At 34.8% G+C, this 25,485-nt stretch overlaps 1 protein-coding gene across 8 annotated transcripts in view; it reads left to right on the forward strand.

The window, feature by feature from the left end:
* Nucleotides 1-25,485, forward strand: part of RFX3 (regulatory factor X3) — a 253,383-nt gene that overhangs the window by 119,031 nt on the left and 108,867 nt on the right. For all 8 annotated transcript variants that reach the window (XM_019645933.1, XM_019645927.1, XM_019645929.1 and 5 more), the window contains one exon: nucleotides 3,470-3,594. In XM_019645933.1, the coding sequence (XP_019501478.1) occupies nucleotides 3,478-3,594 (117 nt within the window). In that variant the 5' untranslated portion in view covers nucleotides 3,470-3,477. The remainder of the gene's footprint in view (nucleotides 1-3,469; nucleotides 3,595-25,485) is intronic.

Raw genomic sequence — 25,485 nt, forward strand, 5'->3', positions numbered from 1 at the left:
GACAGCAACTTGTCTGTTCCTCTTCCTCCAATTCCCCAGCACTGTTCCCATCCCCCAATTCCCCAATTAAAAAAAAATCTTTAAAAGAAGTAATCTCATATAAATCTAATCAATATTGTCTTAAACATGAAAAGTGATTTTATATTTTCAATATGGATTTTTTTTTTTAAGATTTTATTGGGGAATTGGGGAAGGAAGCAGACAAGTTGCTGTTTTTTTGTTCTTCAGTCTAGTTGTGGAGGATATCACTTCACTGGCCCATGTTGGCACCATCATTGCGCTCTTCCTGGCTGAGGCAGATCCGTCGCCGGCCATTGGACGGCCGCTCACGGCAGCTGCCAGCCGCTTATGCTTGGCTGCTGGCTGGCTACACATGATAGCTCACGGCAGCCCACTGCAGCCTAGACTCTCGGCAGCCCAGCTCCAGGTTGAGCTGTTGTTCATCATCTTAGCTGTAGAGGGCAGCGTCACTGGCCCTCATGTGGGATCTGAACGTGGGCCCTGCTGCTCAGAGCTGGCGTCCCAAGCCAACTCTTAAGCAACGCACCACCCGGCCGGCCCTTCAATATGGATTTGTAGGACTGAATTTCTGGTTACCCCAAAAGGTGTCTTGAACTCAAATGCCTATAGGAGCTGAGCAAGTAAATGAGTTGCACCATTAAATAATTTGCCTATAAAACAATATGGACTCGCTTTTGTGACATTTTCAGATTTTTCAAGAGACTCTGGAAATTTGGTTTTTAACACAAAGTTTTCTGATTTTTAAATGTTGGTAATTAAGAATTTTAATTAGTAGTCACTCTGAGCCAAAGTCTGTCTGTGGAGTCCATGGGTTGCCAGTTTCTGAATCTGTGCTTTTTATCTTCTGATAAGCTTTCTTTAGTGCTTTATTAGGAATATTTAGTAATTGCTTTAAAAGTACATTTAATTTTTAAAGACACCTCCATTCTTTATATTCTTAATGTTTCATCTAAAACAGTGGATGTCCAAGTATGGGTGATATACCAAAAACAAGTGTGTAGACTGGTCTGCACTACAATGATAGACACATGAGAAAGCGTTGATAAACCTCCCAGCCAGCACTGGGAGAAACAGGAGGAAGTGTTAGTGTGAGTGACTTCACTAAGAAACTCATCCACCCTTGATTGAGCAGCTTAAACAAGGAGCCATAATTGGCCACCCTGACTTCCTCATTTGTATATTGCGCTGACAAAGGCTGGCACTTATCTTGCAGTTGGGAACAGGGCCTAAGAAAACCTCAGTGAAGATGATATCTAACATCTAGTTCTTTCCTCATTCCCTACAGAAAGGCATCACCTCACTTTCACCAATATAAGAGCTCTGCTGTAGCTTGAAAGGCATCAATAGTCTATAAATATATAATGAATCAAAGGATGCTGGCTTTTGCTTTTTTGGGGGTGGGGCGGGAATTTTGTCCCTCTGTGGTGGAATGAAGGGGGAGAGGCACAGATTGAGTTCTTAATGTTTATATACCTTCCCCAAATTTTGAGAACCATGGTCGTTCAATAATCTTAATTAGGCAAGAGTTTTATATAGTGAATACAATTCTCAAACATTTTCAGGCATGTCTGTGTCTAAATGTTAGTACAGAGTGGTGTGTGTGATTCGTGCACGTGTGTGTTTGTGTGTTTGTGTGTGTGTAAAAATCAATGCTACATTTTTTTTTAATGCACCACCATTGGGGAGATTTCACATAAAAATCTGAATTTTCATCTTGTTTTGGAAAATTGCAAGAACCAGCAGCTACAGCTCAGCCTTCCCACAAATGCACAGTTTCCTGGAGCTGAATATTCGCTGACCCAAATAAAGGGGATGGTAGCCACAGTCTCCATCACGTTCTTTCGATTTAAGCCCCGGGCACCTTCACTCTGTATCTGAGTTTCCTCATCTGTAAATGGAGATTATAATCATACCAACCACATTGGGTTGTTACATGGATTAATTTACTTATGAATTAACATGAAAGCATTTAGAGGAGTCCTTAGTCTGTGATAAGCAATCAATGTTAGCTGTTAACGGCTATATCTTTTGTATGTGCTAAGGTTTGTTGTGCTGCTTTAGGGTTGTGACTAACAAAAGAATAAGAATAATCACCTAAAGTGATGCCAATGTGAAGGTCTAGAAAGAAAACGAAGCATAGATTTAAAGTGAAGGGGCCTCGTCCCATGTCTACTCCTGACACCTTGAGCGAGTCCCCAAACCTCTTTGGGCGTTAGTTTCCTCATTTATGAAATAAGAAGAGCAGATTAGATGCCTTCAGAGGTCCATTTCGAAATTGAGTGAGATGATAGAAGAGGTTTGGGGGAACAATTGGAAGCGGTCATACTGTAACAAAAGATGCTGAAAGGGGTTAATTTTCTACTTGAAAGAACTGAATACGCTTTCAGAATTTTTTTAAGGGAAATTAATGTTCACTATACTGTGCACAGATTTAAACCATAATGCGTTTTTCTTAGGTTACCAATTAAATATTGTTTTTCTCCCCAGTAAAGAAAATTAGAATTCTGGTTCCTGGTCAACAGCAAAAAAATAATAATAAAAATATTTATTCTATTGAGTATATAAGTAGCAAAAGTGAATGTTAAGGCCAGGAGGTATGAGAATCCATACTTGTTCGAGTACATGCTGCAAAATTTAACCCTGTGTTAGTAGGTCAGGCACAGGAGAGCTGAAAAATATGCCATTTTGAGTTGTGAATGACAAAAGGTAATATTTCATGTCTTTGTTTACAAATCTCATTTATATAATAGTGGTCCTCCCCATCTTTCAAAATAGTAAACATATTGATACTTGTCTCTCTCTATGTAAGAATATAATTGAACTTTGATGTTAATACCATATTATAACACAGAATGAGAAAATTAGTGAGCTTGAGCTTTTGGGTAAGTGTAGGGTATATCAGTTGGTTTTTGGAAATATAGTATTTTTTTTAGATCAGTGAATAGTGAGTTTGAAAGTTGGAAAGAACTTTAGAAAGGATTAATTCTAAATTGTACATCTCTGGTGACATCCTAATAGTCTATCAAAGTGTTTAGAAAGTACAGTTTATGACATATTTGTATGCAGTTAAGGTTTGTGTTCTGAGAATTGAGTACCTAGACATAATTTGGAGCTATAGTTTATAATGTGGTTGAAACAATTTATAACAGATGAGACCTACGGAAGGTAGATTTCAGTGAAGTTCAACCTTTATAGCCTTAAGATAGTAAAAGGTACTAATGGGGATTTAAAAAATGTGGATTAGTAATTTTCTGTGTTTATTTAACAAGTGGTCAAAATGACTATCAATATGCATGGGATAGTATTACACTGTGTTGGAGTAAGTGGTCTTCAGAGATTTGAAACTTGGTCTCAGTAGTCTCAGTATAGGGTATTAAAAACAAATGTGATGTAGCTAGTCTTGCAAGGGGAGCATTTTAACCTTAATTTCTGTTTTGATGTATTTCAGAGACCATCATGCAGACATCGGAGACTGGGTCGGACACAGGTTCGACAGTGACTTTACAGACATCTGTGGCTAGTCAAGCAGCAGTGCCTACACAGGTGGTACAGCAAGTACCAGTACAGCAACAGGTAAGGAGCCGCTGTTCTTAGAGAAGATGCTGTGCCTTTCTTCCACGTGGCTGTGTCCAAAGATGACTTGGATTATACTGTCTGGTACAGTGGGTGCTCAGATCAGCCTAGTTCAGTTCTTAAATTAATTCCACAAGTGTTTCTAGAGCATTTCCTAGATGTGGTAGGTTCTTTCTGTGCTAGGCTGTAGGAATACAAAGATAAATTCTCAAACTAATTCGCTACTCTGAGAGAGCTCCTTAACTCTCAGAGAGAACATTTGCTTTTGAGTTGACCATCCTAAGTAGGTTTTCTCCTTCTCTCTCCCCTCCCTATGCTTTGTTACAACTTCCTATTCCTTTCATATTGAAATGTCAGCAATTATATTTTTATATAATTGGATCACAGTAGTACTTAATAAAGCACAGGACGAATGTACTTTACAAGCAGAGATTTTGCTTTCATGGTGTTTTAGAAAGTGTCTGGGCATTATGGTGACTGATAAATACTGTTTAATGAAAATGAAATTATTTTATTTTATTTTATTTTTAATTTTTTTAATTTTTAATTTTTTTTAGCTGAGGAACCCTGCCACCTGTTGGCAGCTCAGCTCGGGCCAGGACTCGAACTGCTCTTGCTCAGAGCTCGCACTCTTGAGCGAGCTCTTAACCAACTGAGCCACTTGGCTGGCCCCCAAAAATGAAATTATTTTAAAGGTCTGGGGATCTGATTCATCAATTTTTTAAAAAATTGAGAATGAATTGCTCATCACATATTTACTACAGGGTTTATTCATACTCGACACTTGACTTGTTTGGGAAAGATACTGACAAAATAATGCTGTTTATGCCAGCTAATAATTCCACGTGTGGATTGTGAACACATTGGCCTGTCATTTCTTCTAGAGTAGTGAGAAAATCAGTGAGAAAGAAGATCATGTAAAGTGTTCCCTTGAGACTAGAGATTTGCTTGTAATTTCTTAGTATCAAAGAGAATCTTTAGCAAATGTTGCTCTTACAATTATGAGTAAGTAGGGAGAGGGGATATCTTTTCCTGAATGGTAGAGGGACTTAAGGTTATATTCTTTTCAGGAGATAGAAGTGGGCTGGGCAGGGAGAGTGCTAGAATCACAAAGGGTCTTTGATTCTCATGGTAAACAAAGACAAATGAAGCCATTTAAGAAAAAATCTTAGCACACCCCTCTTCCTGGTCTCTAACACACACACACACACACACATACACATCCTTTCCATCCCTTAATGTTTCTGATCCACTAGGTTGAACTATATGCAGGTTTTGAGCTACAAAAACAACAATTTCATATGTTTGAACCTCATAATTACATTTTAAATTTGGTAAATCATTACTCAGTGCTTATATTCCCATGATATATGTATAAATGCTATTCACATCTAGCTATGTAGTGAGCTGGGATTGTCTTCCTTTCCTATAAAACTCACTTCCCCTGGATTTAATGACCGTGTTTTCTTAAAGAAGTCTGTCAGAGCATCCTGACCTGCTGCAGTCTGGATTGAAGGCGCTTTGCTCTGCTCCCATCCTAGGATCCCCCTTTGCCATCATCCTGAAGGTTTCCTTTTTATGGCTTTCCTTTTTCCTGAGTCAATGTGTTAAACTTGCTGGATTTGCCTTGAGTACATCTTCCAGTAACTTCTTAAGACATGATAAGTGTTTGAGATCTTGTCTGAGAGGGAAAGTATTTATCTTTGCAGTTGGATGATACAGAGTTTTCAGTTGGAAATAAATTTTCTTTAGAAATTTGTCTCCTGGTTTACAGGATTTCTATGGAAAAGTCAACACCATTCTGATTTCTGATCCTGTGTATGTGTCCGATGTGATTTTTTTTTCTCTCTGAAAGTTTATAGAATGTTTGAAACCCCAGTTTCTTGAAATTCTTACTGTGTCTTGTTGTGGAATTATTTTCATACATTGTGCTGGAACCTTGGTGTGGTCCTTTTCAATCTGGACATTCATGTTTTTCAGTTCTGGGAAATTTTCTTCCATTTTTTTCATTTATTGTTACCTCCTCTCTTCTTTCTCTTTTTTTTTTACTTTTTGGACTTTTTGTTCTACTTTCAATATCATCTTCCAGTCTATCTGTTGCTTTTCTTTTCTATCATAGTTGTACTTTTCAAGAGCTTTTAAAATTTTTCCAAGATGCTCCTTTTTATAACATTATATTTTCTTTCCTAATTATAATATCTTTTTATCTCTCTCTGAATATATTAATTTTTTTAAGTTGTTGAAAATTTTCTGTTTTTATACAGTCAGTTTCTTTCAAGCTACTTTCTTTTTGTCTCTCATTTTAGAAGCTTTTCTCAGATATCTGGTAATCTTTGGGTGCTTATTCAAAATTGTGAGGTAAAATGCTGATATGACTGCATGAGTGGATCTTATTGACTTCATTATAAGGTTGTATTCTGGGCTTTTTGACGGGGGACCCTTTGATGTTCACTATCTGTGTTTTTCCTCTTGGGCTATTCATACTTTTAAAGAAGACTTCTCCAGCTTTCTCATTAGTAGGTGAATGTTGGCTCCTCCCGGCAGCTGAATAGGGGAAGAGAGTTGGGTATTTCTTGCATTAATTCACTCAATTCTTCTCTTGTTCACATGGTGTCACCTCTGTTTGGGCTTCCTCAGTGCAGACATTAAATAAAAGCTTCCAAACTTTCACCAAAGTTATGGAGAGCCAGTGACCTCCCTGCATAGAGTTGGTAAAGGGGATCTGCTTGGCTCTTAAATAGAATCACTTTTTATAATAGATACATGTATTAAAAACCAAAAATTAAAGTACCGGAAGTGGAAAATCAGTATCACCAGCCACAAACAGATTATACACACACACACACACACACACACACACACACACACACACACACACACTTTGTTCATGTCCTTATAAAAATATTCTCATGTATACGTGGTCCACATTTTGGAAAACAGTGTATTGTGCCATATGGGTCATTCCCAAAAGGCATAAGTTTTAGTGCCTCACGTTATCTCTTTCCTGTTGGATATTCAAGGAAAGTGATACTTTATGTCCCCTTTATACCAAGCAAAGAAGGTGACAACTCTCATTTTCTTCTTTTCAACAAAATGTTTTATTTCACATAGTGGTTTAATGTGATATTTTTCGGGAGATGCCTGGTATGTCATCCTTCCAAGCTTATTCAGAAGAACTTTTTTCTCCTCTGTCATTTTTTTTCATTAGAACAGTGTTATGTTTAAAGCTCCCTGGTGTATTCTAATGGTGTCCCTGAGGATGTAAATTGCCTATAACTGATAAGATTAGTGCTGTAGTAATTGCTTATTGCTTTAACATGTCTATAATCTTTGTATTGTTAATGTGCTGATGTCATCTTGAGTTTTCAAACTGTAGTAGGATACCTTTAAAAGCTTCTAGCTTTTGTCACTGACCTGTGATGGGTGTTGAAATCATGGCATTGATGTCGAAGGTAATTACTTCTATTGATTCAACTTTTATTGTGTCCTTGCTTTGGCCACTTAGACATAAAGAGAAAACCTATAGCTACATGTTTTTAATGATGAACTATGTAATATTATATGTATTAGAATGTTGAGAAACCAAAAAATTTTAAGATCCTAATATGTTGTTCTGTTTCTTCAAAGCCCTAAGCGTTCTAATTTCACTGTATAATAAGTACCAAATAAAAAGTTGATTCTAAAATTATTCCTATGATTTTTCATGTGTTCTATATGCTCTTAAGAACCAACTTGTCACCTTTCCTGGTTCAGGAATGGTAAATTCTGAGCAAAGATTGCAAGGTCTTGTTATATAATACTTTATCAAATTTCCTATCTTTTGCAGTTTTTCATTATTTCACAAAACACTGAGTCTTAGCTTCCAAATATAGGCATTGTTGCCCAATTTAATAAAATCTATAACAAGATTTAAGTTCAGTATCTTGATTAGAAACTAAAATTTTTATATTATCCATTCTATCATCTTTATAAGAAGACTTTCCTGCCTGATGGGTCTCTATAGACTAGAAATGAGCTGTTCTCCTTTTCCCTTCCCCTGCCTTCAGTGATTTGTTAGAGTTCTTTGTAGATTAGCCTTCAAATTGGTCATTTTATGTGTAAATTTTAGAGGTCTTCTTATCCTGCTTCCCCTAGAACTGAATTAATTAAAAGTCCAGGAGAAGGGAAAAAGGGAAATGCCTTTCTATTATCCCATTCTCTCCCATAGCTGACCAGTTTAGATTTTTTTCAAGGTAAAACTGAGACAAAAGTCAGAATTTTCATTTCTTGTTTAAGTCTTGGACTCCAGGTATTCCACAAATGCTACTGACATTGAGAATAATTTCTAAACCACCTTGAACCAGGGCTTCAAGACATTTTTTTCCCTTTTGAGTTTCTCAGTTTTAGCTGCCCACCAAATTACGGTTCCTTCTCTCTCTACTCCCTCTGCCTAACTTCCTTTTTCCTTGGAAAAGGGCACATACCTTTTCTTCCAAAGTGGGAAAGTGTGTTGTCTCTATTATTGCTTCTTCTAAACATAACATCCCAGCACAGTGGAACCTGGGGTTGAGGGTATTCATTTTTTCTTTACTTTTTTTTTTTTTTGAGTTAACAGAAAGGTAGCTTTGTTTTTCATAGAAGCTGCTGCCAACTTTGTTCAAATTCTTTTACTATCAGAGATTATGGTCTTTCTCTTTTCCTGTCCAGGGACCCAGTCTGCTAATAGTAGGTCTTTGGTATGTCACTGAGACACTGAATCCTCTTTTAATGTGATAAAAGCTCATTTCAAAATTATATTCAGATAAGAACCTTTGTTTTTCTATAAATCACCTATCTAGTCAGTGACTGTCTATAATTTGAATTATAGAAGTGAATGAAATAGCTATTTGGCTATTTCTTTTAGTATCAATCTGTCACATATGAGTATTTAGCATTTCCACTGAAGTCATGGTACACCCTAGAGAGTGAGCATATTATCCCTATGGTCAAAAGAAAGTGACATTCTTTTTTGGGGAAAGAGATCCAACCAGAATTGTCACTTAGATTCTAGAAACGGTAGTCTTCATGAAGGGTAAATTTTAAAGCATTTTTTTCCAATAGATCATGGAGTATCTTTAAAATGATTCCTCAACCTTTAGGAAATAGACTTTACAAGTTAAACTTTGATGTGAATACTCCTGAGATCCTCACATTAGACCATAGCTTTAGCAGTGGGTCATTTCTGTCCTCACTTCTGTTTGCCATATTCCTGTGATGTTGTATGTCATCACAACCAGAAAGAAACCGTGATAATTACGAACATACCCATGAAAAAGTTCTTTGGCTGGAAGCAATGAATAGTGATTAAGGAAAAAAGAAAAGATTACCTATAGTATGTCAAACCCATAACAGGATCTTCCATTGGATCAAAATTTGATGAGCAGTGTCTTAAATGGGTCTCTGCTAGTTGAGAGAACTAAGCATGAGGTAGTACACTCTATCATTCTTGTATTTACCTTTCCTTTCTGTTCAGGGTCAAGAGGTTTGCTTTCTGAACATCGTAGCTTTGATGGACGTGAATAGAATTCCTTTCATTTGAGACCATTATCTTATATAATCAGCAGAAACAAAGACATTTTTCTCTGGTTTGTTCTTACTTGGGACTTGATTCCCATTGGCTTTGTTCCCTAGGGGGACGGTGTTCCCATAATTAAGACTGTGGCAAACATTCTAAAAGATGGGGTTACATTTTTGAATGAATTCCAGTGGAGTGGCTTTTTGAAAAAAAAAAAAAAAGACAATGATTTTGATTTTAGCTCTTTAAGAGCATATTTACTCTTAGAACCTGAGCTGCCAATTTTTAGTATCCAATATAAAAGTAAGATGTTTTAAAGGAGCATGCTGACTTACAATTTAAATAAATTTTGCTGCATCAATCCAAGATGACGGCCTTTTAGTTGGCTATCTCTACTGGATTTTTGTAAAAATAAAATCTCTACTATTTAAATAGTTGAGTAGTTGTAAATTTTTATTCTTTTTAATGATTTAAAAAATATTTTCTCATTCGGAGTTAGATCATTGTGATCAGTTTGGGATACCTTAGTTTAAGAGGAATATGCCAGGCAGTGTGTTAAATGCTGGGGTTTCAAAGGTAATTTGACATGGTACCAGATCACAGGAAGTTGGGGGAGATAGGTATTGTTACGAATTGGATACAGAGTGCCTCAGGGGCAAAGGTGGAGATTATTGTTGGGAGTAAGGTCTTTACCAAAGATGTGACTTTTGAACTGTGTACTGAAGGAAAAATTGGAGTTGACAAGAAAAGCAAACTGGAAGAGGGTATTTCTGAAATAGAAAAGCGTGGAAGAGCACAAGACAAATCAGGGACTCTGTATGGGGAGGTGAGACATCTAGGAAGCGAAGGTTTTAGAACAATGTTGCCCAAAAGCCTTGTGGGAGGTTTAGTCAGATGACCATTTGTAGTGTCTTTACATCTCTCTCCTCCCTAGTATATCTACTCTCTTCCCTCTTTAGTTGAGATATTTCTTGAGGTATTCCTCCACTGCCAATTTCCTTGATAGAGTCATTTCCCTTTTGTCTAACCACTTCTTAATGAAATTTGGATGCTCTCCATACAACTGTGGATACTGTACATTTAGACAGCCAAATCCAGCAGTATTCTCCAGGATATTTCTGGAGTTTTCCTTGACACTTGGTATTGCTGTCTATCAAATATCTTGTCTCGTGGCTTTTGGGCTTCCTTTATTTCTTTGAGGGCTACTTTATCAAGGAAACAGGTTTTGTAGAGGTTGAAAGTGAGCTTCATAGTAAGAAGGTATGGGTTCAAATCTTAGCTCTAGATCTTTCTACTTATATGACTTTAAATGAATTATTAATGTTCCTGAGATCCAATTTCCTCATGTATAAAATAGGAATAATAATTTTAGCTTATACTTAGCTAAAAATATTAAATAATTTAGGATAATGCTTGGTATATAATACACTTTTAATAAATTTGTTGTTTTCATTATTATTATTATTATTATTATTATTATTATTATTATTAGGAGTAGTACAAATATTATCTGACTCTTCTAATATTGGGTTTTTTGATCCCCTTTTATATAAGATTTGGCCTGTGGCCTTCTGTTTTTGCCTTCACTCTCAAATAACTCATCTTCTGTAGCTTTTATAGTCTTAATACCAGTTGCTTCTATTTTCCCCTCTAAGCAAAAACCTCTGGTCCTTTCTTGTATTGCTATGGATTGTGAGTTTTGGAGGCTCAGGCTCTAGATCAGAATGGACACCCACTTTGTCTGACCTGCAGGGGCAGTATTAGTATTCTCCACCCTGGAGGGGTACTCAGTGCATTCACCATGGTGATTAGACAAAATGCCAGATGACTTCTCAGTAAAGATCAGGAATATCTCCAGTACTTTATTCAGCTCATGAAATATAATAATTTTGGATCAAGTGTGGTGTTGTGGTAGGATATGAAACTTTAGGAAATTCAGGTGAGAATAATATATTAATATCTTAGCTAGCCTGATGGGAATTTGAATTTCTAGGTAGAAGAGACTTAAATTTAATTCAAGTATTCCAAAGGATCTCCCACATTTCAATTTCAGAAAATTTTCAACAGATCACTTAGTTGTATAGACTTAGTTTAGTTGATTCCATAACTTTGTTCTTAGAGTTATGTTTCCTATGAATATCTAATTTGCTTATCAAACTATCAATTTCAATATCAGTACGACTACTCTCTTTTTTTATTTGCTTTGAAAGTTTGATTTGTCCTATAAAATGTCTCAAATGAGTAGAAAGTAGAAAACTTTAGGATAACTGGTATCTCATACTATTTGAACAAGTTGGAACATAATTTAAACAGAGCACCTGCCCTCTTTGCCTAAGACAATCAGAGGAATTCTTTGTCTGTGCTGTAAATACTCTCAGTATAATAGATCTCAATTGTTAGCTAAGCCTCTTTGCCATAGTGTCTAAAAGAAAGAGAAACTTAAGGTCCAAATAAAAAATGTTATTTATAGTCTGAGCTGGTGAAGGGAGCTGTTCTAGGGAAAGTGACTTTTAAGCTAAGATTTGAAGACTAGAGGTAAACAGTGCAGGAATAAAAGGAAGTGCTTTCTGAGGGAAGTGTGTGTGTGTGTGTGTGTGTGTGTGTGTGTGTGTGTGAAGACCCAGCATCCTAGAGAATCTGGTGGGTTATGGAACTGAAACAGAGTTGAAATAGCTGGGGGAGAGAAGGAGAGGATCAAGAGGTTAAAGATGAGATGGAGTTTTAAGTGACTACTGGTCAGGCAATATAAGGTATTTAAGTTTTCAGTAACTCTCATTTTTAATTTGTCTACTATTCTACATTGTCAGAAATTGATTTGAAGCGATGAATCATAAGAGTAGCCACCATCTTCTGAGCACCTATTTGTGTGTTATTCCCTGTGTTGATGTTTGGCTTATTATTTCTAAAGCTAATAGTAACCTTCAAAGTAGGTTGTATTGTCCCCCTTTTATAGGTGAGGAAACTGAGGCTCAAAGAATTTAAATTACTTACTTTGGATAGTAGTCATTTGGCCTTGACAGCCTGTGCTTACATTTGAGAAGTATATTTTGAGAAAGTAATTACAAAATGTATGTGTGTGATTGATGTTGCATTTCTATTGTATTACCCGTTTAACAAATTATTGTTTTTTTCAAAGTCATCTTTTATGGAACCAGTAAATGCTGGGCAAGTAATAGGTGCTCCATATGTATTGAAGGAATACATTAAGTACTACAAAGACTGTGCTCTTTTGACTGAATCATCTTGTATGTGTGGAGGGGAGAGGAGTTCGGCCTTGTCCACTTAACTTTCTCTTGCGCCAGACAGCAGCCCCTGAGATGCTTTTGTGGGATCTCGAGGGATATAGGGAACACAGTTTAAGAATCATCTTTCCTGGACTCTTTTATAGCAAAAAGAATTGTTCATCAAAATGCAGGCCTGGTACCTGTATCAAACCAGCATATCTGAACGCTAATTCCATGAACACTTAACGTGTAACTTTTCTATCCATGAAAAAGAATCATTTTGCATTTCCTTTAATCCAGGGCTGATTTTAGAAATAGACCACATGTAATGCCTCTTTATTTTCTTTAAAGACATTGTTGACATCAGCCAAAGCCATTTCTGCAGAGACTGATGGTTCATTTTCCTTCCATACAGCTCTTATAAGCTGATTCACTTCCTATTTAGAGCAAATCAGAGCTACCCTCTTTGTCTTGAATGACTAGTAGCTCAGTGCTAAATCCTAAACCTGATGTTTAAACTAATATACTTTCCTTCAGCCATGATGTTTTGGTTTTTTTTTTTTTTTTTAGTTAAGAGTCAAACTCAGGTCATCTGACTTCAGAGACTGAGCTGTTAAGCTCTATCCTATAGAGATAAAGCAGTCAGATGAGTTATAACAAAGTAAATTATTAAATGGTATAAGTACATTGACACAGCAGTACTAAACATGGCAGTCCAATGGCAAATAACATAATATACTTTATGTCAATAAGGATTAATTTTAACTCTGTGGATCACAATGCATTTTTGAGACATGCCACAAGCAGAAGTAGCGAAGCAAACAAGAGCATCTGGAGCATAAAGGACTATTTGAATAAAATAACTGGCAAATAAAACTGTTATAAACCTTGAACTTCCTAAAGCATATTCTAAACTCAGACCCTAAATATGAGCATCATAAATATAGAGCCTTTTTTAAAAAGAGAAAAGTGATAAAATCAATGTAGTAAAATGTAATCATTCAGATAATCTGGGGAAAGGATATCTGAGAATATTTGTATAACTCTTGCAACTTTTCTAGAAGTTTGAAATTATATAAATGAAAGAAAATATTTAAAAATAAATAACTTTACCTATCTAAATTTGTTGACTTGAGCTAACAACCTTAAATTGTGTTCAGTAGACACATGGGTACTTATTTAGTATTATATCTTTAAATAAATAAAACTTGAAAGTTGCCTTATACATATACTATGCTAAATCACAAGAGTTCTTTGAAAAAGTATCCCAAATGTAAACAACTTCTGTATCACCTCAGCAAATGGTAGTTAAAAGTGAAAAAACGAAGTCTAAAAAAAAAATCAGTTTTGAGATTATTGCCCAATTATCTCTCCATGTTCCGTCAACTCTCCAGTCTTGATAAGTATTATAAAGATAATAAATAAATAAAAAAACAAGACTAAATAACACATAAAACAAATAATCAATAAAAAATTGCTGATACTTTTAAGATTTTTGAAAACACAGATGTGTATAATGATATTGTGGTACAATTGGGGACTACTTTAAAAGCTTTGTTGATATAAAATGTGAACTAAATTATCCTCAAGAAAACAAGACAAAAGTATTAGAAGTTAGAAATTAGGTACTAAACTCAACAAAGATAATTAGCCAGTGTTTGGCTTTGAATTTTGTTTTAATTGATAGCGATGTATTGTATATCCTGATAGCAAGAAGGCCCAGACAATCGTTCCCGTCTCAACCACTAAGGAAAACCAAGTTTATCAAACAATTGATTAGCAGCTTTTAAAAAGTTAAACTCACTCAAATTCATGTTATAATTGACATATTAATTATTAAATGGCGGAGGAAGTAGAATACAAATTTTTTTATTAAATAAAAAAGTATAATATTTTATCCTTTTATAGTTCTAATTTTTAAAGATTGCATTAAAAAGTTATCTTCTATTTCTGTGAGATATAATTTTAATGGGTAATAAAAAGGTAGGCCCAAAAGTGAAATTAATATAGAGAGCTTTTTATTTCTGGTTTACAGGTTGGTCAGGCTGTTTCTCATAAATCTACATAGCTAACCAAAGCCATGATTTTTTTTTTTTCTGTGTCCCTTTACTACTTGGCTTTTTGAGTTACTAAGTATTGATAACTTTGGATCCTATTAAATCTGTGCTTTCTTATTATTAGCAATTTCAGCTTTTTAAAAATAGTAGGACTAAAGAAGAGAAATGAGATAAGAAAAAAATATACATAAGAAAAGAATATACATAGCACTTGAAATGTCAGAAGAAAGGTGATTCTTAAATAAAAATGCTTATTAAATAATTATGTTTAAAGAGGTACTGCCCTAGGTTAATTTTGTATCCCCTTACTAACTGAATTAATATACAGTACAAACTAATGTGAGGTTTTTTTTCCTAAATGAAACTACCTATAGGTTGAAATAATTGAGCAAAATTATTTCTGACATTTTTTTAAAATGATAGTAAATAAGTTAATTTTACTTTGAATGAACTTAATTTTAGTTCCCAGTAATAATAATTTTTTTTAAATTTCTCATAAGACTGAGTTGACTACTGATTACAGTCCTTTTTATTATCCTTGATAACAATTCTAAGGAAAGCCTTTTTACCAATAATTTTTCTTTTTGCTACTGTGCTTATTTTCAAGGCTTTGCCTTGACATTGAAGTTTATGAAGGTGTTTATTGCCTGTGGTTCTTTGATCCGGTAAACATTATAAATTTAAAAGTCATGATTACTCTTAATTTTGCCCAGCAATTTTATAAATACATTTCACAGAAACTGAATATTTCTTTTAGTTATTTATTTTAAATAGGTATTTAAAATAATATTAAAGTAAAAGAGCATCAGAGAAGTTGAGGCACTCTGTCTAGGAAAAAAAAATATGACCTAGAGAAGTTAGTATAATAAACAAAACACATAACCTTGAAATACTCTTTAAAAACTCAGTATAGAAATAAATTACTAACAATTCTAATAGATCTCAGTAGGCAGTTTATTTCACATATGGAAAATGTTTTAATATTTAGCTTATATTCATATCTATATTTTTGTTGGTAATGCTTTAAGTTAGTATTAAAATAATGTGTTTTTTGTTCTTCTGCTTCCAATGAAGCAGTGATAATATTTCCCTAAAATATCGGTGATGTGGGCTAAAGGTACAGTGACTTGAATTTAATTTAAGGAGATGTGAGTGAGTTGGAATGCCAGGTCTGCCACTTGCAAGATATATGTGGTATTGAGCAAGTTACTTTAACTTCCCCCTCGGGGTCTTTCAGTTGCCATAAGTACCTCATGGGAGCACATTTGGCAAACATTAGTTGAGCATTGATTACGTGCCAGGAACTGTGCTGCTACTGGGATATAAAGAACTTTAAGGTTAGTTCAAAGTGACTGTCAGGTAAACAGAAGATGACAGAGAATGATAATGCCTTAAGCGTGTGTGTGTGTGTGTGTGTGTGTGTGTGTGTGTGTGTGTGTTCGATGATCTTTTTTTAATTAAATTTATTGAGGTGACACTGGTTAATAAAATTATATAGGTTTCAAGTGTTCAATTATATAATACATCATCTATATATTGCATTGTGTGTTCACCACCCAAGTCAAATCTTCTTCCATCATCATATATTTACCAACAAGACAAGTAATAACAAGTGTTGGAGAGGTTGTGGAGAAAAAGGAACACTCATACACTGCTGGTGGGAATGAAAAGTGGTACAGCCACTATGGAAAACAGTAAGGTGGTTCCTCCAAAAATTAAGACTAGAATTACCGTATGACCCAGTAATCCCTCTTCTAGATATCTACCCAAAAAATCTGAGAACATTTATCTGTACAGATAAATATATCGCTATGTTCACTGCAGCAGTATTCATGGTGGCCAAGACATGTAAACAACCAAAGTACCCGATAGACAATTTGAGAAAGAAGATGTGGTACATATACATGATGGAATACTACTCTGCCATAAGAAAAGATGACATACTGCCATTTGTGATAACATGGATGGATCTTGAGATTATCATGCTAAGCAAAATAAGTCAGACAGAAAAAGTTGAGAACCATATGACTTCACTCATGTAGGAGATAAAACTGAAAGCAACGAACGAACAAGCAAAAACTCGAGACAGAGACAATCGTTTGTGGTTACCAGGGGGTAATATTGAAACTATGAACATATTTTAGAGTATATGAATTATTATATTATCATAGACTACCATTTGAGTTCAATGGATTTTCATATCTTTATCATCGTTTAGGTGCTAGGCGAAACTATTATATTTGTTTTGGGCTAATGAGGACGAATAGAGCCAGCCTCGATATTAAAATGATCGAAGCTAAATGATACCACAGACAGACTGAATACAAAAGAAGCTTCATCATCCTAGTTGGCCCCACAACTGTCATTGTTTGTACCTTGGTTTACCGTTTGCGTGTTTTAATACATACACTATTGAACACTAGAGGTCAGCAGTCATGGTCCCAGGGAAGCATGGCTGATTCCCAAACTGGATTTAAGTCTTTCTATTATGCACGCTCCATGTACCTTTGCCTCTTAGGCGGTTTATTGTTGTTTTAATTGATTTATGTGATCAGTGTCTCTCCCCAAAACTGTAGCATAGATTTAAGATCCAGGGACTATGTCTTTTTTTGCTCTCACTATAGTACCACCCAGCACACATGATCTGTCTGGCACATAGTAGGTGCTCAATAAATGCGGAATTGATGGGTGAACTAGGTAATACTGAAGTGCCTTTCTGAATTAATAGTGATTGAAAATACTTAATTACATGTTTAGTGTTAAATATGCACATTTTAAACACTATAATTTCTGAACAATGTGAATGATCACTGTCAGATGTCTTCAGAGCAGAACAGCAACATCTAGGTTTGTGCATGATTTATTAAAATCAATGAAAGGAATGCTAGAATTTCTATTTTTTCCTAAAATAAGAAATATAGCTAAGATATAAGATATTACATAGATCACGTGTGTAAATGAGTCATCTGAGGGAAAGAAGCATTGATGATAGCCCCCTCACTTGTTTGTTGGATTTTCTGTTTCCAGCAAGGTGGAATAGTGGATTATATAATCTAGTTTTAATTAAACTAATTCATAATATGGACAAGTGGCTTAAAATGTTTCCCACATATAGCCTATGGATTGAATATAGCACTAACATTGCAAGCAGAAACAAAGAAGATGGTAGAGTGGACATTTACTTAATTCTTTGACGCTCACATAGCAAATGTCTGTTTAGACAGTCACTGTCTAAATGATAAGAAGTTAGCGCCTATGATAAGTCCTAAGTACTGAGAAGATTTTTGACTACAGATTATGTCCACTCTCTTCAGCAAGGAACCTCTCACCTAAGTATGAGATATATTCTGCCATTAGATTAGCTAATGAAGTTGCCTCAGTTAACAGGACATTTCAGTATTTGATCTTTAGCTTTTTATTTTAAAATTCCTATTGTTTTATATATTTGATAAAGTATATACTTCTATTAATACAATAAAAATGTATGTATTTATAAGTAAATTTTTTAAGAGAGAAAAATGATCAAAAGAATTTAGAAACTACCAAACTAAAATATTGCATACTTTACACCAGGAAGATGTCGTTTACATATAATAAAATCCACCATTTAAACATACATTTTGATGAGTTTTGGCAAATATATACTTGTATAAGCACCACCACAATCAAAATATAGAATATTTTCATCACCCTAAAGAGTTCTCTTGTGCCTCTTTGCTCGCAGTTCCTCCTTTCCCTATCCCCAGCTCTAAGAAAACACTGATTTGTTATCATTTAGATTGCTTTGTCTAATCTAGAATTTCAAATAAATAAAATCATACAACATCTTCTCCTTTGTGTCTGGTTTCTTTCACTCATCATAGTATTTTGACGGCTCCCCCATGTTTCTGTGTCTGTCAGTGGTTCATTCCTTTTTATTGATGAATAATACTCCATTATAACAATATATTACAGTTTGTTTATCCATTCACCTATTGTTGAGTATTTGACTAGTTTCCAGTTTTGAACTGGAAATGTTATGAACATTCATATACTAAGTGTTTGTGTGGACATATTTTTTTGTTTCTCTTGGGTGAATACCTAGAAGTAGACTTGTTGAATCATATGGTGTTTGTTTAACCTTATTAGGAACTGCCATACTATTTTTCAAAGTGGTTATCCCATTTTATATTCCCACCAGCAATGTATGAGGGTTCTAGTTACTTGACATCCTTACTAAACTTTGAATTGTCAGTATTTTTAATGTTAGTGAGTTATGTAGTGGTATCTCATTGCCATTTTAATATGCATGTCTCTGATAACTAATGATGTTGCGCATCTTATGTGCTTATTGGCGAGCTATACTTTTGCCTAGCTATAGTTTATTATTCTTCCATTTCTGCTTTTATTTAAAACAGTAAGTACCTAATTTGTGTCTAATTAAATAGAGTTCTAAAATACACTTAGATGAGTTCAAGTAATTTTTTAAAAATTTTAAGTTAAAACCAAGGAGAATAAGAAAAGGGAAAATTTTAATAATAATAAATTAACTTAGGTCATCAGGTTATATTTTCAGTAAAAAACAAATAGAATTATACAATGAAATGACATGAGATTTATTTAATTTTAGAAATCCTCTTTTCAGCTTGTGTTGAGAAACCTAAGAATTTATGAGTGACTGGTATGCTAATTCAAATCAATTTAATAAGCACAGAGTGATTGCAGTTATGTTATGGACAGAGCTAGACAAGATGAATAAACTTACAGCATGGTGAGGTCCTACTCACTGGGACTCAGAATCAAGGTAGAGTGGCAGACATGCACAAGTATAGCTCATCCTGACGTATGTTTGACCATGAGAGTGTTACAGTGTTATGCTGTGGGAGCACAGAAGAAACTGCCCTTCATTCTGACTGGGAATTAATAGCCCTCAAGGTGGAGGTGACAGCTTCCCAGAGAGATTAATGGTAATCTTAAATCTGCAGCATTTTCTATTTGGTCATAAGATTTCTAACATTAAGGTAATATTTTAGTGACTATCGAAGACATGAATAAGTATTAGTCACTGAAGCTCATTCTTTGGATTATAGAGATTAATGGTTAGAATGCACATACTGCAAATACTGTGAATAATATTTATGGGATAAATAACTTTTTGTTCTAATTTTGTTCATGAATCTTGTACCACTACCATGATAAATTACATAATTGTGGTTAGTGCTAACTCAAAGGCTGTGGAGCTAAATGAGATCCTAAATGTCATCTGGTCCCATTTTTTTTTTAACCTTTATTTTTCTTTGAGTTGCTTCCACCTTTTGACTTTTGTGAGTAGTGCTGATATGAACATGGGTGTACAAGTATCTCTTTGAGTCCCTGTTTTCAATTCTTTTGGGTATATGCCCAGAAGTGGAATTGCTGGATCATATGGGATATTCTGTTTTTAGTTTTTTGAGAAACTGCCATACTGTTTTCCTTAGTGGCTGAACCATTTTACATCTCTATTAACAGTACACAAGGGGTCCAATTTCTCCACATTCTCATCAACCCTAATTTTCCCTTTTTTTGATAGTATTCATTCTAGTAAGTGCAAGGTGGTACCTGTATTTTTTAAAGTCAGTTTCTTTTCTTTTTTCCCTCTTCTCCTCTTTCTCTCTCTTTCCCTCCCTCTTTTCTCCTCCTCCTAGAAAACAGGTCTTTATGTAAAACTGATATTTCTGGAACTGCTTTGAAGAAATGGGACTGGGAAACATACAGCTAGACCTTTGCCACTTACCCTTTTATTCCTGAAGCTGTGAGGAGAAGAACAGAAGAGAAAATATGGATCTATGTTGATTTTCTGACTTTAAGGTTGAGGAAACTGAGGCTCAGAAAATTGAGGTGACTTGGTCACCACCACACAGAAAATTAAGACTAGAATTCTTAACTCTCCATTTAATAGTTTTGGAAACTATATAAGGGTGAAAGGAATCTTCAGCGATCTCTAACTCTAAGATGATGAATTAGCTTTCTCAGGGTTATCTATTTTGTAGCTTAATAATTTCTGAAGTGTGGAATGTGTATATCCCATTGGGATGTGAAGTGATTTTTAAGGGGTCTAAGATGATAAAATGGACTTCAGAAGATTCTGGGAAAGAGCTTTAAAAAAACACTGAATCACAGAGTGAGGAAGTTATTCCCTCTCCCATTCTCAGTCATTCACTTGAAGTAATCAACAAAGTTAGTTTGGTGCAGCATAACTGTTAATACCTCACAAGTATTTGCTAACCTTCCCCAACTCCCACATACACACTAAAAACAAAAGAGCAGGATCAGACTCCTAGATAACAGGCAACAACAATAGCTGGATAGTATTAAATAACTGTTTTTATAAATATTATTTAGTTTTATTGTATATAACAATAAAAGATGAAAGATATTAGTTTTCTATTTCTTGTTGTATTATAAAAGTTTTTCAAGAGATGTAAAAATTAGGAAATCATTTAAAGAAACCATTGAGTGTATTAAAAGACAGGTGGTACATTGAAATGACATATATGTGCCTTAGTTCAAGCACTAAAGAAGCAAACTCTAATACAAAGATTTTAGTGCAAGTCATTTATTTGGGAAATGATTCTTGTACATAGCACTCGGATATCAGGAAGTGAGAAAGGGAAGGGGTTTTATCCAATACAGAGTTATTATTTTGTAAGTTATCACTGTGAATAATTGGAGATGGATCACATTGGGGCAATCTGGGAGCCACTGTTATTTCGCATCTCAGAATTATTTCACCTGAGTGGAGAGGAAGCTTAGGGTATTAGACTCCTATCAGTCATTGGCAGAAGGTTACTCATGCAGGGAGGAATTGCCTGACGTTTCTGGTTGAAGTGTAGGAGGGGAGATAGGATGCTAAGTGTCTGAGAAATCTCTCAAGCAAAGAGGTGCTGTAGTGTGAAGCTAGACCAGTATCCATTATCATGGTACAGGTGAGCGTGTGTGGACACGGCATACACAGTGTTTGCCACATATGCTGCATATGTGTTGGAAGAGTGGCTACTTTTAGTCATTTCTATCACAGCTAGACTTTTTCAGAGATACGCATTTTACAGCTATCTTTGTTATGAGGCTCCAAAGTCTTGAAATGGCAAAGGAAATTTTTCTTGGTACCTAAAAATAACTCTTCTATTATATTTGCTGCTTGAGTTTGTCTTCTTAGATCTTTTTGTCAATGGACAGAGAGTACTGAAGGTCTGTTTGCATAATATTACTTCATCTAGTGAATAAAGGCTGTTATTAATTCTCACCCTGGACTTCTATTCCCTACTAACCCAAATTATTTTAGGCCTTCTTTGTTAACTCATTTCCCAACCATTTAGTAATTTATATTACTTGTTCTTGGACCTTCTCCAACTTCTCTTCATCTTACTTAAATTGATGAGCCTATTTTCCATAACTGCTTTTTCAAGATATTACATTTATTGAAGTCTTATATAATTTAAATTTCTGGCCACATGTAAAACTTCATAGTTTATTAATAATTTATCATCATTTGAATAGTAATTTAAGTGATTTTAGTTATACACATTACCGAAATTATCCCCAAAGTTACAGCATATCTACATCAATTATTTGATAGTATTTTAGAGCTGTGTAAGTAGAAACACTGATTTAATCCCAGCTACTGTGCTCTAATATAAAGTTAAAATCAGACAATAATTTTAATTAACTGTGCTGTTGGTAGGGATGTAAAATGGTGCAGCCACTAAGGAAAACAGTATGGCAGTTTCTCAAAGAATTAACTGTGCTGCTAAAGAAATTGAATTGGTTACATTATATTGTAAGAATCTAAATTCATTTGCTGTATCTTATTAACTCCATTGGAAAAAAAGAAAAGTACCATATGGCTGGCATTGTAAACAGGCAATTCATGTTTAGAGAACTCACCTTTGATAGCAACTAATAATATTCCATCTCAGTGATATATATACAATAGCAAATAAATTGAATGACTTTGTCCCTTAAGCAGAATAAAATAATTCAGCAATTATTTGGCTTCATTAAAAAAAGGATTCATTTTATGTTAAAACATAAATTGAAGAATCTTTGATTCATTATTATTTTTTAATTAAAGTTTATTAGGGTGACAGTGGTTAGTGTTGGAGAGGCTGTGGAAAAAAAGGAACTCTCATACACTATTGGTGGGAATGCCAATTTGTGCAGCTGCTATGGAAGGCAGTGTGGGGGTTCCTCAAAAAATTAATAATATTATAGAATTACCATATGACCCAGCAATCCCTCTCCTGGGTATCTACTCCAAAAATCTGAAAATGTTTAATTATTTTTTTGATCATTATTCCCACAAATGTTTTACCATACTATTGTGGCCACATATCATTATGAGAAACTTAATAAATTACTACTTCACTTTTCTGAGGGAAACACCCACCCCCAAAATACACACACACATGTGTGCGCGCATGCATGCACACATACACCAGAGTTACTTACCTGGACATCGTAAAATAAAGCATCAATTCTCAGTTTGTAATTAACTGCATTCTGTAAGTGTGTTTTATAATAGTAGAGAAAAGCAGAATTGTTTTATGCCTTTTGTTATTTTTTAGGGATCTACAATTTACGTACAATGAGATGTACAGATCTTAAGTGACACAGTTCAGTATGTTGTGAGAAACGATTATATTCGTATAACCTACACATTTTTCAAGATATAGGACAGTTTTATCACCCTAGAAAGTTTCCTGTGTCTCTTCGCAGTCCATCTCTTCCCTCTTTATCCCCAACTTCAATCCTATAAGCAAGCACTGTTCTGATTCACAGATTACATACTATTAGATTTTGTATCATTTAAAAAAAATCATGTACCTCATAGAGGAGTTTGAAATGAAGAGTTGACAATTTATTGTATATTGTTTTGGATGACTGTATAGGTAAAGACTGAATGTTGATACTATGATTCTAAAAAGCATCATTTAAAAAAATATAGTGAGGGCCGGCTGAGTGGCTCAGTTGGTTAGGAGCTTGCTTAAGAGTGTGAGCTCTGAGCAACAGGGACGCCAATTTGATTCCCACATGGGCCAGTGATGCTGCACCCGAGCTGAGCTGCCACTGAGCTGCCAACAGGTGGCAGGATTGGCTCAGCTGGTGAGAGCACGTGCTCCTAACAACAAGACTGCCTGTTTGATGGTGTGCTACGCCCGCCCGCAACTAAGACTGAACTTGGCACTTTGAGCTGAGCTGCCACCTGGATGAAGCATGCGCTCTTAACAACAAGACTGTTGTTAAGACCTTGGTAGTTAGAGTAATAATACCTTTTGTTTATTGAGTTGAAATACATGGAGACAACAAAATAAATCAAGTAAGGAAATAAGATCCCTGTCCATCATCCTGATAGGACCATCTGTTAAAGCTTCAAGAAAGATACTGGTTCCTAAGTATCACTATAATTCTCTTGCTTATATTTCATAGAAATTGGAGTTTTGAGAAAAGGAACATTGGACAGGTCAATAGTTTTACATTTTAATTTTGACTAAGAGAATAAACATCTAAAATTTATTTCAGTAATGGATGAGTAAATTTTTATATAACTCATTACATTGTTTTAACAATTCTAAAAGTAGCTAATAATGATTCCATGTTACATTATTTTCTTATTTTTAATATTTCTACTCTTTTTCTCTATTATTTACTTTCCTCTATTTATTTATTTATTTTTTGACAGATTCCAAAGCAGTATATAGCGCTCAATTCTCTGGAAATTGAAATCGTTGCCTTTCATATTCACTACTTAACTTTTTTCTTGCTTTACCTTATCGTTCCTTTGTCTTAAAATTTTTACACAAGTGCTACCTACAACATATTTTATTAAAGAGGATTCAAATAGTATGGAAGCATGCAGACAAAAATAGTGCAGCTTATTTTCAGTTTTGTCAAGTACCATTGTAAATTTTCTTTTAAGGTATCTTTGTAAAAATTATATAATTCAGCTATACATTAGTTCATGTGTCTCTAAACTGATTTCAGACTATGAATAATTCAATATTTCTTAGAGTATGAAGTTTTAGAAATTTAGTATATTATGTAATAAGTTGCATTTTCACTTAAAAACAAAAGGCAAACAGTGGAACTTTTTATACTAGTGAAATTGAGATTGTTGATTAATTACTGTTTTACCAAAATATTGTGTTCTCCTTTAAACAATGTAGTCAATATAGATAGATAGATAGATAGATAGATAGATAGATAGATAGATAGATAGATACAGAAGGAGCTCTGGTTATCATAATATCCTGACTCTTTTGAAATAGATTTTGTGTTCTAGAGTTGATGATAGTTATTATTCTCCTACATTTTCATCAGGTACTTTAGCCAATGACTTTGTCCTTTTTTATTTACTCTGCACCTTTTATATTCAGACTTTCTGAAGAAGAATTAGCCTTTCATTTCCCTAAAAACTTAAAATGTAGCAGTCTTAATTAGGGAACATCAATGAGAGTGCAAGCAAGGAAGAAGGAACTGGTTCTGGGTGAATTTCTTACTCCCTGGGAATCCTGAAAAATCCATGGTGTTGGAGAATGGTAGTAACCATTGCTTTAGAGTCTATCTGGATTAGTTTTCTATTGCTGTGTAACAGGTAACAATACATGTAGTGGCTTAAAACAACCCTGTTTATTATCTCATAGTTTCTATAGGTCAGAGTCTGAATAGGCTTGACTGAGTCTCTGTCCTACGTCTCACAAGGCTGAAATTAAGGTGTCTGTTGCATTGGGCTTTTATCTAGAGACCCTGAGGAAGGATTCACTTCCAACTTTGTTCAGGTTGTTGATGGACTTCACTTTCTCCCTTTAGTTGTAGGACTTGAGGTCTTTGTTTTCTTGTTGGCAGTCAGCTGGGGTGTGGTCATTACTCCTTAGAGGATACCCCCATTACTCCTCCTGTGGCCCCTCCATCTGCAGTGACACGTGGAGGCCTTCTATGGTTTGATTCTCTGACTTATCTTCTGCCACCAGCCAGAGCATTGTTCTGCTTTTAACAGCTTATGAGGCTAGATCAGTCAACTCTGTTTGAAGCTCAACTGTGCCCTATAACATAACTTAATTAT

The sequence above is a fragment of the Hipposideros armiger genome, unplaced genomic scaffold, assembly GCF_001890085.2.
Source record: "Hipposideros armiger isolate ML-2016 unplaced genomic scaffold, ASM189008v1 scaffold_95, whole genome shotgun sequence".
In the NCBI taxonomy this organism is placed as follows: domain Eukaryota; kingdom Metazoa; phylum Chordata; class Mammalia; order Chiroptera; family Hipposideridae; genus Hipposideros; species Hipposideros armiger.